Source organism: Elephantulus edwardii, unplaced genomic scaffold (assembly GCF_000299155.1).
Source record: "Elephantulus edwardii isolate Elephantulus edwardi_28Jun2011 unplaced genomic scaffold, EleEdw1.0 scaffold00016, whole genome shotgun sequence".
Lineage (NCBI taxonomy): Eukaryota > Metazoa > Chordata > Mammalia > Macroscelidea > Macroscelididae > Elephantulus > Elephantulus edwardii.
Genome location: NW_006399766.1, coordinates 14,959,478 through 14,977,989, shown reverse-complemented (window position 1 = coordinate 14,977,989; position 18,512 = coordinate 14,959,478). Strand labels below are relative to the sequence as shown.

The following is an 18,512-nucleotide window of genomic DNA, read 5'->3' as shown; positions in this document are numbered from 1 at the left end:
GAAATCAATATTTGAAGAGCTGTCTTGCTCAGTAACTGAACAAGGGCAGAAAACATTTTCAGAAATCTGAGCTTAATGGAGAAGGAATCATGACATGACCTTCCAAAGATGACCGCTAGGTGGAGATGTTATAGAGGGCACTCTCTTAACCTATTGAGAAAGTCAACTAGATGAATTTTAAGATTCCCATCTTTCCCCGAGAGGTCCTGCATATTGTGAGTCTATTTCTGGATGCTGGGAGCTTTCAGGAGCTCAGGACTATCATAGAAAGCAAAGAGAAGCTACCATTTATTTCCCCAAGGAACTTGAACAATCCCTTAAATCTATCAATAACTTGAGTTTCATGTCCAGAAACACCCCCTTGGAGACCAGTTAAGAGTTGTACAAATGAACTGATTTCTTATTGATATACAGAGCTACACGCAACCAACCAAGGTTTGCTTGACATCCATTCTGAGTTTCCCTGTCTTTGTGATTCACCATGATCAACTTCACTAAGTACAATGCAGTTCTCCTGGACCACTCCTCTTCAGGAATGCAAACTATGTGAAACGGTTGTCACGAATTCTCTGTCACTCCAGTGGCAATGTTCAGTCATGGCCACTCCTTGACAATGAACCCAAATGCAGTGTATTTTCATTTATTTGTTCAACAAATAATTGTTGACTTAATATTTAAAAGCTAACTGGAGATGCAGATAAACAAAAATGGAAACAACTTGGGTTATAGCTGTGAAGAGCCAGTGAGTTGGTTCCTACTTGCAATGGCACTCTGTGCAACAGAATCAAACACTGTCTGATCCTCTGCTGTCCTCGCAGACCCCTGTGCCAGTACATCTCATTGAAAGTCTTCCCCTTTTTTCCCTAACCCTCTATGATGAGATCCTTTTCCAGGAACAGGTCCCTGCTGATAGTATATCCTGAGTACATGAAACAAAGCCTTACCATCCTTCCTTGTAAGAAGCACTCAGGCTGCATTTCATCCAAGTAAAAGTCCTTTGGTCTTTGACAGCCCATTCAGTATTCTTTAACAACAGCATAATTCCAAAGCATCCATCCTCCATCCTACTTCCTCACTCATTGTCCAACTTTCATGTACCTTATAAAGCAATTGACAATACCATGTCTTAAAACAATCAATAAATAAAAGAGAGGGGAAAATAAAGTGACCCAGCAGCGAGGAAATTAAAAGACAAATTGCTTTGGGAAAGTCTGCTGTCAGAGACCTCTCCAAATTACTGAAGAGCAAAGGTGTCAGTTTGGAGACTAAGGTGTGCCTGATCAAGGCTGTAGTATTTGCAAGTACTTGCTATGTGTCAGAAAGCTGGATAATGACTAGGGATGATAGAAAGAGAATTGATGCTTTTGAGTTGTGGTGATGGAGAAGAGTCTTGAATATACCATGGACTGCTAGGAGAACAAACAGGTTCATCTTAGTGAGGGTAAGACCAGGCTGCTCCTTGGAGGCAAGGATTCTGAAGCTTTGTCTGACATACTTTGGACATGTTGCAAGGCAGGATCGGTCCTTGTAGAGGAATATCATGCTTGGGACGTTGGAGGGACAGTGCAGGAGAGAAAGACCCTTGATGAGATGGATTGATTCAGTGACTGGAGTAATGGGGGTAAGTGTGTTAGAGACAATAAGATTGGCATAGAATAGAGCCTGGTTCTTAACGACACATAACAACAACAGCAAGAAGCAAGGATGTCACTTTGAGGACTAAGTTTTTTAAAAAAAAGAAATTACTGTGTCTTGAGTCAAGCACACCTTAATCTTTAAACTGGCTACCTTCTTCTTTAATACTTCCAAGAGATCCTTGACAGTAGACTTGTACAACACAATGTGTCCTTTGATTTCTTGACTGCTGCTTCAACGAGTGTTGATTGTGGATCCAAGGAAAATGAAATCATAGACAATTTCAAGCTTTTCCTCATCTATCATGATGTTTCCCACTGGTCTTTATATTGAGGAGTAATCCATATTTAAGGCCTGTAGTCTTTGATGTTCATCAGTAATTACTTCTAGTCTTCCTTTTTAGAATACAAGATATTGTCATCTGCATAAAGCAGGTTATTGATGAGTCTTCCTCCAATTATGATGCCACATTCTTCTTCACAGCGTCCAGCTTCGCGATTGTAGATATCATGATTATATCTCTGCCCTATTTTCATTTCTTTTTAATTTTTATTGTTATTTTAATCAGCGTTTATAGAAAAGTTGGATTTTCATTCATTCATTGTTGTACATTTTCCTATCTCCCTCCTCTTCCCCTTCTCCAGCTCCTTTCTTTTTGGAAAAAAAAGATTCATTCACTGATACACAATTTCCTCCCTCCTCCCCCAATTCACATTACAATGTACCTCTTAATCTATAGTATTAACATACACAATATGTATGTTGCCATACATATAATGCCTAATCATATATTCCTTTTAAATAGTTATTTCCAATGCCGTGTTTGTTATCTATCCATTCTTATTCTAGTTTTACCCCAGTCCCCATGTCAGTCCTGTTTATAACAGTGGCATTATGCAGTATTTGTCCTTTTTTGACTGAGATATCTCACTCAGCATAATGTCCTCCTGGGTCACCCATTTTGTATAATGTTTTATGAGTGCATTGTTTTTCAGTGCTGCATTCCATTGTGTGACTATATCATAGTTTCTCTATCCACTCATTTGTTGATGGGCCCTTGGGTTGCTTCCATTTCTTTGCTATTATGAACAAAGCCACAATAAACATGGGTGTGCATATATCTGCTTGGGCGGCAGCTCTGCTTCTGTTAGGGTATATTCCCAGTAGTAGAATTGCTGGGTCAAATGGTCTTTCTGTTTCAAACTTTTTGAGAACGCTCCAGATAGCATTCCACAGCGGCTGTATCATTTTAAAGTCCCACCAGCAGTGAATAAGAGTTCCAATCTCTCCACAACTTTGCCAGCATTTGTTGTTTGCTGTCCTATAGAACTTTGCTGAGCTGAGATGATATCTCCTAATTGTTTTGATTTGCATTTCTCTGATAGCGAAGGATTTTGAACATTTCATTTGTTTGTTTGCCATCTAAATGTCTTCTTTGATGTCGTATTTATTCATACCCTGTACGTATTTTGTGATTGTGTTATTTACCTTTTTCTTCTTGAGGTGCTTGAGTATTCTATAAATTTTATATATGAGTCCCTTATCAGATATATCATTCACAGGTATATTTCCCAGTCTGTGGTTTCCTTCTTAACCTGTTGGAGAAGTTTTTTTGATGTGCATAGAGTTTTAATTCTTAGAAAATCCTATTTGTCTATTTTATTCTCTCCTGGTTGTAGGTTTTTCATTATGCTTGAAAGAAGTTCATACTTGGATTAGGGCTTCCAAAGTTCTCTCAAGCTTTTTTCTGATGAACTTCATAGTTTTTTGTTTTACTCCTAGGTCTTTGACCCACCTTGAATTGTTTTTTTGTGTATGGTGTGAGGTGTGGGTCTTCCTTGAGTTTTCCACAGATGGTTTTCCAATTTTGCCAACACCATTTGTTAAAAACCAGCTCTGTTTTCTGGAATACAGTTTCATTTTCTTAGAACCCTGGAAATTAATCTTTAAAATATTTTCTTGTGTTTTAGGTGAAACTTTGCACAGCAAATTAAATTTCTGTTCAACATGATTGTCTCATAACATTGGCTACAATCCCTTCAGTGTACCACCCTTCTCATTTCTACACACACCGCCCGCCCCCTTCTTTTCTGTCTCATATCCCTGCCCCTCCTTGCCTTCTTATTTCTGCTTTTGTGTTTCTGTAGAGCATTAGGTTTCATATTGTTGATCGTACAAAAAAGAACATTCCTTACATATATTATTGCTTCTTTTACAGACCAATCTCTTATTTGGATAAAAAGTAACCTCTGGGAGTGGCTTCAGTTCCAAGTTAAAAGAGTGTCTTTAGGCGATGGTCTTGGGCTTGCTCTATCACTTTCAGTTTGGTAACTCTGGTCTTTGGGGTGAATTCAGGTTTTGTTCTTCTACCTTTTTCCTCCTGACTTGGACCTTCTATTGTGTCTAGTCGCAATAAGTCAGTAATCATAGCTGGGCACCACCTATTTCTTCTGGTCTCAGGACAGGGGAGGACTGTGGGTTTTGTGGGTCTTTAGTCCTGTGTGGACAGTTTTCTTCCTTGAGTCTTGGATTTCCTTCAATTTCCTTTGCTCCAGAAGGAGGAAGACCAATGGTCCTATCTTTGGAAAATGAACTTTTCTATATTCAGTGTTGCAGATACAACCAAACCAGAAACTGCTGTTTTCAAGTCCATTCAGACCCTCATCGAGACTGAGATGGATTTCTTCCACAGAGATTTTAGGCAATATTAAAGGAAGTGTACAAGTTTCTCTTTGCTACAAGCTTGGAAGCAGGAGTGGCATCCACTTCCAAAATAGCTTGCCTCTGGAAATGAACCTGGAGAAAGGATGAAAGTTATACAAGTGTTCAGGTCTTTCGTTCATAGAGTTGCTATGAGTTGTTTACGACAGTAGGGGAGGTCGCCCATCTTTCTCCCACAGAGCAGCTGGTGGGTTTGAACCTTGTGCCTTCATGCTGGCAGCATGGCTCCTTACGACTAGGCCACCAGAGCTCCCTGTATATACTAGGGTTGGTTTATTTCAGATGCACAGGTTAGGTATTAACTTCAGGTACCATAGGTTAGGAACCACTTCTGATTGAAGGAAATCTCCCTGCAATCTTGCATACTTCAAATTATCATCTTTATGATGTAGGCGCCTAAAGGAGTCATCCCTGTATGTCCCCAGGCTCACTGGAGGTTGCAGTGGCCAAGGTCATTGGCAGCTGCTTAGAATCTGGGCCCCTGCCCCGGGTCTTCTAAGCTCCCCAAGGCTCTCAGACATCTGCAACTGTAGCATTTTCTCTTTAAATCTCATGGGGCAGCTCTGGAAAAGTAAGCCTCTCTGAAAGCACTGCTTTGTATCTCCTGTGTCTCAAGGCTTCAGAATAATATTTTGTCCAGACTTATCCAGCCAGCCTGGATCTTTGGGGAGAAAGAACAGTGGCTCAGTAGTAACCTCAGTAGAAAGATACAGAAAACTTTCCTATGAAATCAAGCTCATTCGTTGCTGGCAAGTTGATTCTCACTCCCCGTAGAACTGCTCTTTGACCATCATCCCATCCACCATTTAAAGCTGATGAGTCAGGGCAGAATATCTTTCCCAGCTCGACACCCCCCCCCCTCCACTGCACAAAGGAAGCAGGTCACCAGATTTTCCTTCCATGGTGCTGCTGGGTAGTGGGTTTGAACTATTCATCCTCAGATTAGTTGTTTGTTGGTTGTTGTGTGCCATCGAGTCAAAGCCGAATCATAGCTCACCCTCCAGCAGGTTTTCAGAGGCTGTCAGTCACACGGAAGGAGATTGCTCATCCTTCTCTCACAGAGCAGCTGGTGGGTTCGAACTGTGTATCTTGGGAATTGCAGCCCAGCTTCTTACCATAGCCGCCAGAGCTCCCTTTTGAGTTGGTAGATAAGCACAAACTGCATCACACAAGGACTTTCAGCTCTTAGTATCACTACAAAAATCAGACTCGCAGGAACCAAGCCAGTGGACCTGGTGGCAAAACGGTGCAGTGCTTGGATGCTAAGCAGTTGACAGTTCAAGCCCACCCGGTGACTCCATGGGAGAAATACCTGGCAATCCACTCCCCTGAAGATAAGAAAACCCTGTGAGGCAGTTCCACTCTGCCACATGAAGTGGTTGTTGTTGTTGTTGTTGTTGTTCAGTACTGTCTAGTCCAGTATGATTCATTGCGACCCTAAGAGCAACGGATGTGAACTCTGTCCTATCCTGTGCCACCTTCACAAAAATTGACGTGACGGCACTAACAACACCACCGGGATCCCAGCCCCTCCCCAGCCCTTTCACTGCCAAAGAACAAACATTTTTTTGGTTATTTGATTATCCTCCTGCAAACGCCTTCGAACACTTGGCAGCTCTCCTTCTGCCTCTGATTCCCCCCACCCCACGCTGCCAAGAATATTTTCCTTTTTATTGCGCTCTTGTCTGTACTTGTGAGATTTGCCTATAGATTCTCATAGGTCACTCTGCCTAGCTTTCAAAGAATATGGTCAGGAGGGGCCAGTCCTTGGAGAAGGACATCATACGTGGAAGGGGAGAAGGTCAGTGCAAGAGAGGAAGGCCCTGGCTGAGACGGATTGACACAGTGACTAACAATGGAATCAGGCACATCCGAGCTGATGAGGTTGGCTCAGGGTAGGGCAAGGATCAGAGCCACTCTTCATAGGGTGGCCTTGAGTTGTAATTGACTCACAGGCACATAACAACAACAAGCAGCAGCTCCAGGAGTGGCCCCACCCGCACCCCACAGGGCAGCAGTTACTAACACTAAGGCCACCACTGCCAGCTGCCAGCTTTCTCTGTGTCCTGCGGCAAACTGCACGGTGCTGAGACACAGACACGGGTAAGGCGGGGTTCTCAGCCTCAGGCATGGAGATGGGAATTCAGCAGCAGGAGTGAGTATTCTTTTATTGAAAAGATTGTGGACGCCTGAGCTTAGTGACTCAGGAAGTCTTGGGTGCCTCGGAATCCAAAGGAGCCCCAAAGCCCAACTGTGCACGAGATAAACGTCCAATGAGCCCTTGTTTCAGAAGGCTTCGAGTAGTTCCCCCATTGCTTATGGTTTGAGGAGGGAGCACTGGTGGCCTAGTGGGTAAGGAATTGTGCCGCCAGCCCAAGGGCAGGAATTTCAAATCCACCAGCTGCTCTGAGGGACAAGATGAGCAGTCTCCTCCTGTGCCATTTACAGCCTCAAGAAATCTGCTGGAGGGTCAGCTGTGAGTCAGTTCCGAGCTCAGTGCCACACAGCAACATGGTTTGAGAAGGAAGACTCAGTGGCCAGGGAGGGACCAGGGAGTAGAACTGAGGAAGCTGAGACATGCTTGTGTTTTTGCAACCCTTAGCAGATCTTTATCTTCTGCTCCAGGCTCTGGGCTCTGCTAAAACCCCACTTAGCATCACGTGAACTCTGACTCATCTATGTCAGAGGAAAAACTGCACTCTGTAGTGTTTTCTTGGTTGTAACAGTGGAGTCAGATTGCCAGGGCTTTCTTCCGAGGTACCTCTGGGTGGATTTGGACCTAGAAGATTTTGGTTAGCAACCTAGCATGTGAATTATTTGCACCACCCCAGGCCATCATCTGTATTATTGTTGTTGTGTACCATTAAGTCAGAACCAACTCGTAGCTGACTTTCCACAGGGTTTTCAGAGACTAAATCTCACAGGAGGCGACAGCTCATCCTTCTCCTATGGAGCAGCTGGTAGACTTAAACAACCTGCCTTTGGGTTTGTGATGCAGCTCCTTTCCTTGTAAGAATAGCTTAAAAGCAAGCCAAAAGAGCAGTTACCACTGAGTCGATTCCAACTCAGAGTAATCCTCAACATGCCAGAGGAGAGCTGTGCTCTAGAGGGGTTTTGAGAACTGATTTTGAGGGAATGGATTCCCAGGCCTTTCTTCCAGGCACCTCTGGGGGGTGTCGATCTTCCAACCTCCTGGTTAGCAGTTAAACACATTAACCATTTGCTCCACCCACGGCCTCCCTGGGCTCTGCTACAATCCCCAGTTGTACTGTGCTGACTTCTCCAAGGTTTGGTTTTTACTTCTGAGTTCAAGGCTTTCATTCAGTGTTCCAGTGCTGTCTGCATCTGAAACGGGTTCTGGTTGAGGAGTTCTTCTCCCGGAAGTCATCTTGGAAGGATGGGGCAGCGTAGGTGATGAGTTCTTGAGTTGCCACTCACTAGGTTGTCACTTTCTGATGGGTCTGTGAGTAGCACAGGGAAATAGTCCCAGCCCTGTGCAGGAATGCCAGGGCCTTCGGACACCTCCAGGATAGAATTGGTGCCCACTCTGCCCAGAATCACCCATTCAGCAGGTGTCCTGAACCACCTACCTCAGGATCAGAGCTCATCTTGCTATCTCTCACTTCAGAGAGCTGTTGGCTACACTTTCTAGACACTAAAGCCTACCTGCTGGGACTTACTTGTCAGACTCTTTCCTCATAAGTTCTTTCTTGTGCTCACACATGCCTGTGTGACCTTTGTAATCAACACGGCTCCATGACTAGCCCTTGTTCCAATTCCATCCACATGGCCTTTTTGAAGCTAATGGGTGCAGGACAGAATATCTTTTGTAAACTCACCCACAGCCCTACCACACACGCAGAAGTACAGCTGCTTGCAGACGCCTACTTTCAAGGTACTTAAAAGATTCACACGTACCTGGAAAAGCTCTTTGACAATGCTTTGTGCCATCAGAGGGCTCTATTAGAGGCACTGAAATTCAAGATCTGCAGTTTTCTTTCTCACCATCACTCTTTATAAAAGATTGTGCCAACATAGTTCATACCTTCACAAAAATACACATACACACGCATATACACGTATATGTGTGTGTTTGTGTAGATATAATAATGAAATCAGAATAAATAATTCCACATATCATCAAGTAGAAAAGATTTCAATGGGTTTCCATGGAAATCTGAAGATGAAGTAAAGTAATAATTTCCAGGCAAAGCAGCTGAACTGAAGATAATGGTACAATAGTTTGATAAAGGAAATAGAATAAAGTAATCAAGAAGGCTCCAATCAATTATCCCCTTTTTTTTGTTTACCTTCAAGTGATTAATTTGTCTGCATTTATTAACCTGATGAGATTAAGCAGACCTTCCTTGTGATTTATTTCGTAATTGTTTCCAAGGTTTGACATAAGCTGTGGAGTTATTGAAGGTGGAGATTTAAATTCAATTACTCATGAAGCAGGTGGTGTTTCTCCTGAAAGAATATCTGAATTCCTGGTCTTCCCATGTTAACATTATGAGTAAAAATTATTAATTCATCTGATAGTATCTGCCAAAGACTTTTAGAAGTCATTTGGCAGACTTCACTTAAAGGCAGCAGCTTCAGAACTGAACTTGAAATACAGATGATCTAGTGGCAGAAAGAAAATATTTCATGTTCAAGGTTGGTTTGGTGATGTTTTTTGGGTTGGGGTTTTTTTTTTAAAAAAAAATTCTTTTTACCAGAGCCTCCTTTAAGGCTTGGCCTTGTGATGCTGTCATGAGTAGAATCTACCAGCTCAAGAGTTTGAATGCCAAAGAGATACCTTTCTTTGAACTTCACCAATGAGTTCTACTCTTGTGACCTTTACAGGGCACCACTGGTAAGATCATGTACCATTTTGATCAGAGACATACACACACACACACAGAGAGAGAGAGAGAGAGAGAGACTTTGAAATTCCTTTCCTTCAATGATGTGGCTAACTGCTTTTTATCTCTGTGGTTGTTGCTGTGTATGTGTTTCTCTTCTCTCTGTGGGTATAGTAAGGATAGACGGGGTTCTCCAAACGCTAACCCAGGCGTCAACTCTCCATCATCCACAAAGGCCCGGAGCACACCTAAGAATGGGAAGTAAGTGAAAACGTCCCTGTGTATCCAATGTGGTATTGCAAAACCATGTGCCGTCTTCATTGTGTCGTTCATTCACCATCGTTCACCAGAGACTTGCCGGCTACCTCCTAGGTGCCTCCTGCTGGACTGGGCAGTGGGAAGGAGTAAGGTGTGTGGTGCTCATGTCGGGTGCATGTGGGGACTTAAGGAGAAAGGGAAATGAGCTTGGAAAGATCACTTGGGGGGTGACTTGGAAGGGGAAGATTAATGGCAAGGCAAGATTTGGACTAGGATTTGGGGAAGTTAGAGATGGTGGACAGGAGCGGGACACATGAATCATGTCATGACTGGGAACAACCCACAGACACCCATCTCTGAGCCACCTGTTGAAGTTTGGTGATTGAATTAGAAGGGCCTGGAAAACCATTCAATACGTTTCCTCGTTTCAGTGCACTTTGAGCTTAATCATGTGAGTCGCTGGTGTGTGTGTTCTCTTCCTGATAAGTAGCCTGTAACCATCTGCTCCGTGGAACACTCTTGTGTGATAGGTGTCGCCACACCTCATGTTAACCAAGTGTGGTCGCAGATGTACCTCACAGAACTTACCCAGACGACAACACTGGCCGAGTTCTCCCTTTGGTTCAACAGAACATGGCACGCTGAGGCCATGCGCTCCCATGTAGATGACATACCTCCAAGTAGCCACTTCCCCTTTAAAGCGGCTGCAGCCCTCTGGTGCCCCGACTCCAGGTTCTCTGTCAGCTCACTGTCCTGGGGCGCTGGGGCATGGCAACAGGCAGGCCAGGCCAGAAAGAGCACTCAGCCTGCATCTGGTAGAAAATGACAGATGCCTTCATCACACAGACAGCACTCATTGAGCACCAAGCTATGTCACAACAAGAGCCCGACTTTGCAATGAAAGGCACATTTGGAATGGTCATGCATGTTATGTATCCAGCATTGCACCGTTAAATACTGCACTTAGAATGTGATCTTATATTCAGTTCCCAAAGCAAAAAATGTACTGGCTGCTTCCCCCCCTCCCCTCCACTTCTCCTCATCCTGAATACCATTTCTGGTTTGCATATAAAGTTGAACATGGGCTAGCTGGGAGAATATAAACAGTGGTGTTGAAGACATAAGACGGAATCTGCAAGCAGTTAGAATTCACTTCAGTTATTTATCACCGAGTACCACAACCAAAACGCTGTATACATTATGAAGGGAGGAAATTGATGAGCACATCCCTGGGTAGCTGAATGTTTCCAAAGTAGTCCAGATTCATCGTCAGCACGCACGATCAGGCGACAGAGAGGCCATTGGAGGGATGTGTTTAACTCCCTGCTTGCGAAATGAGTGGGCCCAGCTTGGGGCCTGGGCACCTTGTACACACCTGTCACACTGACAGCTGCAGGGCAGGATCTCTGCTTAGGAGAACCTGGCGTCTAATTGGGGATCTTTGTCGCTTCCTGTTGTGCTTTGGAAGGGGCACGGCTTTGAGTCTTTGGGCTTTGCTGGAGCCCTGTCGCTGGCCGCTTGATCACAGAATCTCATTGTGTGCCAGCGGAGGAACAAGTGGTAGGGTTTGACTTGAGAGAACATAGAGGATGCATACCTAATCGGAGACCCAGGTAGTTAACCATAGGGGGCCTGAATAAATACATCCTTAAGTAGTGGAACCTGATGCTGTATCACATTTCCTCTACTTGGGCTGCATCTCCAACTACCGCCACGGAGGGGGCCCTGCCCCAGTGCACTTTCTCTTTGATTTACCAGAGACAGTGATTTGCACATTGAGCTCATTCTTTTTTTAACAAAAAAAATTAATTTTAATCAAAGTTTACAGAGACTGGATTTCCATCCATTCATTGTCGCACACTTTCCTCCCTGCCCAACCCTCCCCATAGTTTGCTTTTCTCATTCTTTGTTATTTTTCTTTTTCTGAAACAAAGGAAAATGTTCTCGAATATCCCCTTCATGGCTACCCTTCCATGGAACCCCTCTGCGTTCGCATCCCCATCCCTTTTCAGCAGGATCCGCCCCCCTCCCCATCACATTTTCTCCTTCACAGGATGTCTTTGTCAACCCGAGTGGTAGTGCCCTGCCTTCAGTATGGCAAGCCCGCCAGGGGCACGTTCACACTTCAGAGAAAAGTGCCTATCAACGTTTAGACACTCCTGTTACTGCTCTGAGAGCGTTGTTCTTTACAGCTCCCGCGGTTGCAGTCTCTTTCCTCTGATTAGAGTGGGTGGCCGAGTGGGGGTGGGGGGGTAGTGTATCTCTGCCCTCCACAAGGCTTGTCCCCATGGTCTATTTTCCATTTTCCACAAGCCCAGAATGGAGACTACTGTTTCTGCCACTTCTGTGCCTGCTCTTTGACCACTGGGACGTGGAGCCATTTTCAGAGTATTTCTCTATGGTATTTTGAGGCCAGGTACAGCCTGGGAGATACGAGGCGTGATCTTTCCCTGCTGCCACCCCAGAAAAGAAATTGAACAGTCAGAGTTCAGCTGCTTTGAGGGCTGAAAAAAATTGTAACAGCTAGTCAGTGTTGAGGGAGAGCTAGCTGTTGCCCAACCCCTCACCTGGGTGTGCCGTCCATTTTGCCTCCACCGTCCTCAGCAATGTCAAATTCATAAAACAGGCACTGTGACTGTTTTCCCATTTTACAGATGTGGAAACCGAGGGCCTGGGGGGATATAGTGAACCTACAAGAGGACACCAAGTGAGCAATTTTGGTAAACACTTTTCTTAGCACCACCATAACCACCCTCACTCTCCACCCCCTCCCAGCCCCAGGAATGATTGGAGCAAACAACTTATTCCCGTGCAGTCAGAAGGGACTCCTAGTTGACCTTTCAGCAGGCTTTCAGACGCTATTATTTGCATGGGAGGGGACTGCAAATCTTCCTCTTGAGGAGGTTGTCGTGTTCAAACCCCCTGCCTTTGGATTGGCAGCACAGACTCCCTACCCAGGAGGCCACCAGAGCACCCTCTAATAATATTAATAGTTCTGGGTAGTGCACATCGGCCTTTTTGCTATTGCCCTTGACCTTTGGCTGCCCAGACCAATACAGGATACCATCATGGCCCTCAGGGAGCTCACAGTCTCAATAGGGGAGGTGGAGGTCAGAGGCAAGAAAGGCAAATTCCTCACTGTTGTGCGCAGAATCCTCTGTGTTGGTCAGAAGCTGCTGGTGTTCTTGGGAAGGTTAGAGCTAAAAACAATGACCAGTTTGGCCTTTCCCCCCACTTCCCGTCCATTTGTAGCACACCCACTAGGTTATGAGACCTGGCAGCTTGCAAGTGATGTCAGTTCTGCATGCTCTGTTTCGTTGCCTGGCTCTGAAGCCCAGTAGCCCTCTGAATCAGGGAGGAACAGATGGAACAGGATATGTCTGAGCAGCAGAGCCAGACTATCCTGGCAGTGCCTTTGAGGGAGGAGCAAGCACTTTCTTCCATGGCAGCAGGGAGGCAAAATGACAAGACAGAAAGGGCGGTGGCGGGAGAAGCAGTGCACAGTCATACCTCTGGGATCAGGGAGCATAGGTTCTACAGAGGTTGTCTCGTGGCCAGCGGGGCCAGGCAATTGCATTTAACCTCACATACGGTTCACGTTGGTAATGTGATTCTGCTTTTCTGTCCAACCCAGCGGGTCACAGTCAATTCGATTGCTGACCCATTGGATTAGCCCCAGAAAGCACTTAAATTCTCAAGACTGGGTGTGCGTGGTAGCTAGCCACCAGGAGCCTGTGCAACTTTTCCATTTTTGTGTCAGAGCATTTGCACACGTTTCACGAAATCAGCTCTTTTGCTGAGCACATAAGGGCTGTTGATGCTTGGGAAAGGGAAGTTGTTTGTGGAGTTGGCAGCACAGGTCAGCCACACATCCCAGCCTTCTCGTACCTGCCCATTGCCCTTTCCACTTGAGTTGATGTTACAGACAGTCCTTCTCCCAGACAGCGAGCTTCCCTGGATCACATGAGAGAAGACTTGGAGCCACCTGCTCTGTCTTCTATATTTCCACATTGCCTGTGGGGCCAGCTTCTGTCAGGCACCGCAATAATGGAGACTTAATGCACATCTCATGACTCATAGTTGTCCCTCCAGTGGGTGCTCAGAGGCTGTAAATCGCATGAGAGGAGATTACCAGTGTTTCTTCCTAGGAGCAGCTGGTAAATGATACCATGAATGTTGAGCTAAGTACTCTAAAGGCTGGTTTATCTAAATTGGGCAGGGGGAGGGAGGAGACATGAAGATGGAGAGAAAGGAGTGCAAAGGGGGAAGGAATGTGAGAGCCTTGCTTGATTCCTTCCTTCCCAGATCTGCCTGGTTCAACCCTGGAAATTAATTCCACAGAAGACTGCCTCTAACCTGTCTTTGTTGATTTGTTCAGCACTCTCTAGCTGAGTACAATTTGGAGGGTGAAGCCTCGTAAAAAATGCTACCCCTTGCACACTCATGTTTATCACAGCTTTGTTCACAATGGCAAGGAGTTGGAAACAACCTAAGTGCCCATCAAAAAATGAACGGATAGAGAAGCTGTGGTATATTCACACAATGGAATACTACATTGCATTGAAAAACAAGGAACTCATGCAATAGTATTCAAAATGGGTGACACTGGAGGACATGATGCTGAGTGAAGTTTCTCAGACACAAAAGGACAAATACTGCTTGGTGCCACTGTTGTAAAACAGGACTGACATCGGGGTTGGGGGGAGACTGAGAAAGATGGGTTCAATAATGTATACTGCATTGAAACACATGAGGGAGAAAACGGTTTAAAAGGGACATGTGATTAGGTATTTTTGTCATGACAGGAGTCTAGAGCGAAGGCGACATGGTGGAGTGGACCTGGGGGAGGGTTTGTAAAACAATGAAAGAAGTTTTCTTTTACTTTTCCAAGAGGGTAGTGTACTGGGGGGGAGGGTTAGGAGGGGAGAAAAGTGCAACAAGGAATGAATGGACATTCAAAGTCTCTGTAAATTTTCATTGAAATTAATAAAATTTTTAAAAAAAATAACCCAGCTGGCACCTGTTTGGTATTAGTTGGCAAGGACCAGATGAAACACTATCCTGCTTTAGAAAGCAGAGGCAAACTCAGCTTGTTATACTATCTTATATTCAGCATGGTGTGATCTTGGATTCAGATTCAGCCATTTCTGTGGTCAAGGCTGGAGTTAGAGTCCTGCTGAATAATAATACCTGGATTCTGTTATTTCCTCTCCTTAAGAGCCATGGAGTTCTTCTAAACCAATTGACTATGACTCCCACTAAACTGTGTGAACATGTGTGTGTTTCATTTTAAAATGTTTGTAGGAAATCAAAAGATGAATTGCATTGGGAAAATCTGCTGTCAGGGTTCTCTCCAGAGTACTGAAGAGCAACGATGCCAGTCTAGAGACTAAGGTGTGCCTGATCTGGATCATGATCTTTGCAGTTCTCTGCTATGCATCAGAAAGCTGGACAATGACTCAGAAGACTTGATGCCTTTGAGTTGTGGTGCTGGAGAAGAGTCTTGAACGTACCATGGACCACCAAGAAAACAAACAGGTCTGCCTTGGAGAGGGTGAAACCAAATTTCTCCTTGGAGGCTAGGATTTTGAAGCTCCATCTCACATGCTTTGGGCATATGTCCAGGAGGGACCAGTCCTTGGAGAGGGACATCATGTTTGGAAGGGTGCAGGGACAGCACAAGAGAGGAAGACCCTCGATGAGATGGATTGACTCAGTGACTAGGGTAATGCGGTAGCTTTGTCAGAGACAATGAAGTTGGCTTCGGATAGAACAGGGTTCGGAGCTATTGTCCACAGGGTCTCAACAGTGACTCGACGAAATTGTAACAACAACAGCAGCATGCTGTCAAATATTGCCGTCGAATGGCCAGGCATTCAGATTTTCAAGGAGTTACTGTAATTTTACATGGTGATAATGATGGCAAGAGAGTCCTGTTTAGTGATTGCACTAAGTGTGGTGTGCTAAAGGGGTCAAGTGTTTCTCTCTCACTTTACAGATAGGAGGATCCAGATTCAATTCGCAGTCAGTGCATCTCAAGAGCAGCCATCATCCTGCCAGTGGAGCCTTGTGTGATGCTATGATACGAAACATGTCTCAATAGCATCCCCAGCTTAGGATGGACTGTGTTTCTTCTAGAGGGACATCATGCTTGGCAAGGTGGAAAGTCGGCAACAGAGAGGGAAAGCCCCCCATTAGATGGATTGACAACAGTGACTGGAGCAGTGAATCTTAGTGTGCCAGAGATGATGAAGATGGCACAGGATAGGAAAAGATACAGATCCGTTGTTCACAGGGTCACTATGAATTGTAATCAATGGCACCAAACAACAGCCATGAAGAAAAGAGGGCGCTCTAATCCAAAGGTGGTGCCTGAGTGGCTCTAAGGGAGAAAGACGGGCAGTCTCCTTTCCTGTGTTTTACAGCTTCCAAAAGCTTACTTGAAGGGTCAGCTCTCTGGTTGTAACTTGATGGCCGTGAGCTTGAGTCCTTTATTTATGAAGTAAAGTTAGCCAATCTACTGCCAAAAATCAGCCAACAGAACCCGGGGGTTCTATCTTCAATTGATCATGGGAGACTGGTGGAACTACAGAGTTTAGTGCCATTGTGCATGGGGTCACCAGCAGCCACCAACACCAGCAATGTCATAAAGGCTTCTGATGAACATAACTTTGAGCAGGCTGATTTTGTTGTTGTTTTTGCAGAGGTGAAGAATGTACAATTACTCTTTAGAGGGGGGGACCCCCAATCCAAACCACTAAGTTCTGAGAACTTAAACCGATGTCAAAGTGTTTTCCTAAGCACAACCTTGAATAGAATATGCCCGAACTCAGTTCACCTGAGGTCTGCTTATCTTTGTGTTCCATATTCTGGACTGGGCATGCAGCCTGTCTTGTTTTCTTAATCCTCAGCCACCTCAGACTCATGAAATAAGCACTGTGACTATGTCCACTTTACAGATAAGGGAAACTAAGAGACCATAGTGAACCCACATGGGGACAAGAGAACAACTTTGGTCAAAACCTTCTTTAGTACCACCATAGCTACTCCCACTCCCAATAAGAATCATTCAAATGAACAACTCATTGCTGTGGAATCAGAACCAACTCCTAGCTGACTCTCCAGTGGCTTTTCAGAGGTAATTTGCATGAGAGGCCGCCTCTGCCAACCCAGAGACACACAGTCCTAATCCACCCATTGCTCTGTGGAGAAAGATGGGCAATCTCCTCTCATGTGATTGATCACCTCTGAAGACCCTTGGTGGATCAGCTAGGAGTCAGCTGTGTCTCCACAGCACACAACAATTATATCTATATCAATCTCTTAAGGTTGTTGTTATGTGTCATCAAGTTGCTTGCGACTCATAGGGACCCTATGTACAAGAGCCCTAAACCCTGCTCTATCCTATGCCAACCAAGCTCAGTGTCTCTCACACACCTACCCCCTTTACCCCAATCATTGAATCGATCCATCTCATCAAGGGTCTTCCTCTCCTGCGCCATCCCTCCACTCTCCCAAACATGATGTCCCTTTCCAAGGACCAGTCCCTTCTTGCAACATGTCCAAAGTATGTCAGACGAAGCTTCAGAAACCTTGACTCCAAGGAGCATTCTGGCTTCACCCTCTCTAGGACAAACCTGTTTGTTCTCCTAGCAGTCCATGGTATATTCAACACTCTTCTCTTAAGGAAACAGGATATTAATAAGGCAGGAAAGTAGCCCAAGGCCTTTGAAAACAGACTTGCAACCAAAACAGGGTAAAATAATACAAGCTATTACCTACACTGGACTCTCACCTGGTGCTGCCTACCTGGGGCACAGGCTCTACAAAGAACTCTTTGAATAAATTAATCATGTCACCTCGTGTGTATTTGAAAAAACATACACTTTGGAGTCAGCTCGACCTGGATTTGAATCCTGCTTCTGTCATTTAAACAACACGGTGCCTCCTCTGTGGGCTGATGGGAGGATAAATGGCATCCTCCCCACAAGGCTTCATGGTGCCTAGCACATGGCAAATGCTTGGCAAATATCAGCCAATCTCTAGGCTAGCTTCAACTGCCAACACATTGCAAGTGGGGAGACAGTGTGGCCCCCCAGCCATATGAGAGCGCTTAGTGGCTCAGTTTTCCTGGTTCTTTGCTTTGCCAGCTCCTGAAACAGGGAGGCAGACGCCACAGGGGTGCTGACACTCCATGACTAATGCTCATGAAGTTGGAGGAGATAAGATGTTTGTGGCAGATCCAGGAATAGACAGTCCAGATCTGGAAGCATCCCCTGGTGGGAACTACATGTCATCTGTGGGATGAGTCAAAGGATGTCTTAGTTCTCTAGAGCACCTCTAACAGAGATACCACAAGTAGATGGTTTTAACAAACAGAACTCTATTCTCCTACAAGTTTAAGCGGGTAAACGTCCAAACTCAAGGTGCCACCTCTAGGGGAAGTCCCCATCTCTGTGTTGGTCCAGGAGGAAGATCTTTGTTATGTTACCTTCAGCATCTCTACTGGAGTATTCCGTAGAGAGTTGCGTTGCCCACCCAAGGCCAAACTTCTCCAGCAGTTCAGCTCTCCTCCTTTGCAATTTATAGCTTTGGAAACCTGCTAGAAGTTCAGCTATGAGTGGGACTCAACTTGGTAGCAATGAGAGCGAGAGAGAAGCCCAGTGTTCCATGATGATCTGCATGTGTCTTGACCTTCCCAGGTGCTCCACTCCTGGCAATTCTTCCTTGATAGAAATGAGCCACCCATCCCCTTCTTAGCTCACTTTCCTCCCTTTATGTCACTTTTGAGATAAAGTATTAGGGTCACACTCCAAGGACACTCCACTTGCATGAGCTCAGGGCTGTGGTGGGATTAAAGGCTTGTTGTGTTGTACCCATAATAATCCTTTTACAATTATTTTGATTTTTCAAGCCATAGTGGAGATGTGACTATGTAGTGTCCATATTGTGTCATTATATACATGTATTTTGGAGGCTGGGAATTAAAAGACGCAGCCAGAAAATTAAAAGACATATTGTGGTCGGAAAGTCTGCTGTTAGGGACTTCTC

The 18,512-nt window shown here is 45.0% G+C and overlaps 1 protein-coding gene across 2 annotated transcripts in view; it reads left to right on the top strand.

The window, feature by feature from the left end:
* Positions 1-18,512, top strand: part of LOC102871282 (heparan-sulfate 6-O-sulfotransferase 2-like) — a 441,911-nt gene that overhangs the window by 366,037 nt on the left and 57,362 nt on the right. The window contains exon 4 of one of the 2 annotated variants that reach the window (XM_006881804.1): positions 9,378-9,464. The exons of the other annotated variant lie outside the window; for it this stretch is intronic. Coding sequence (XP_006881866.1) covers positions 9,378-9,464 — 87 coding nt within the window. The remainder of the gene's footprint in view (positions 1-9,377; positions 9,465-18,512) is intronic. 2 annotated transcript variants of the gene reach the window in all.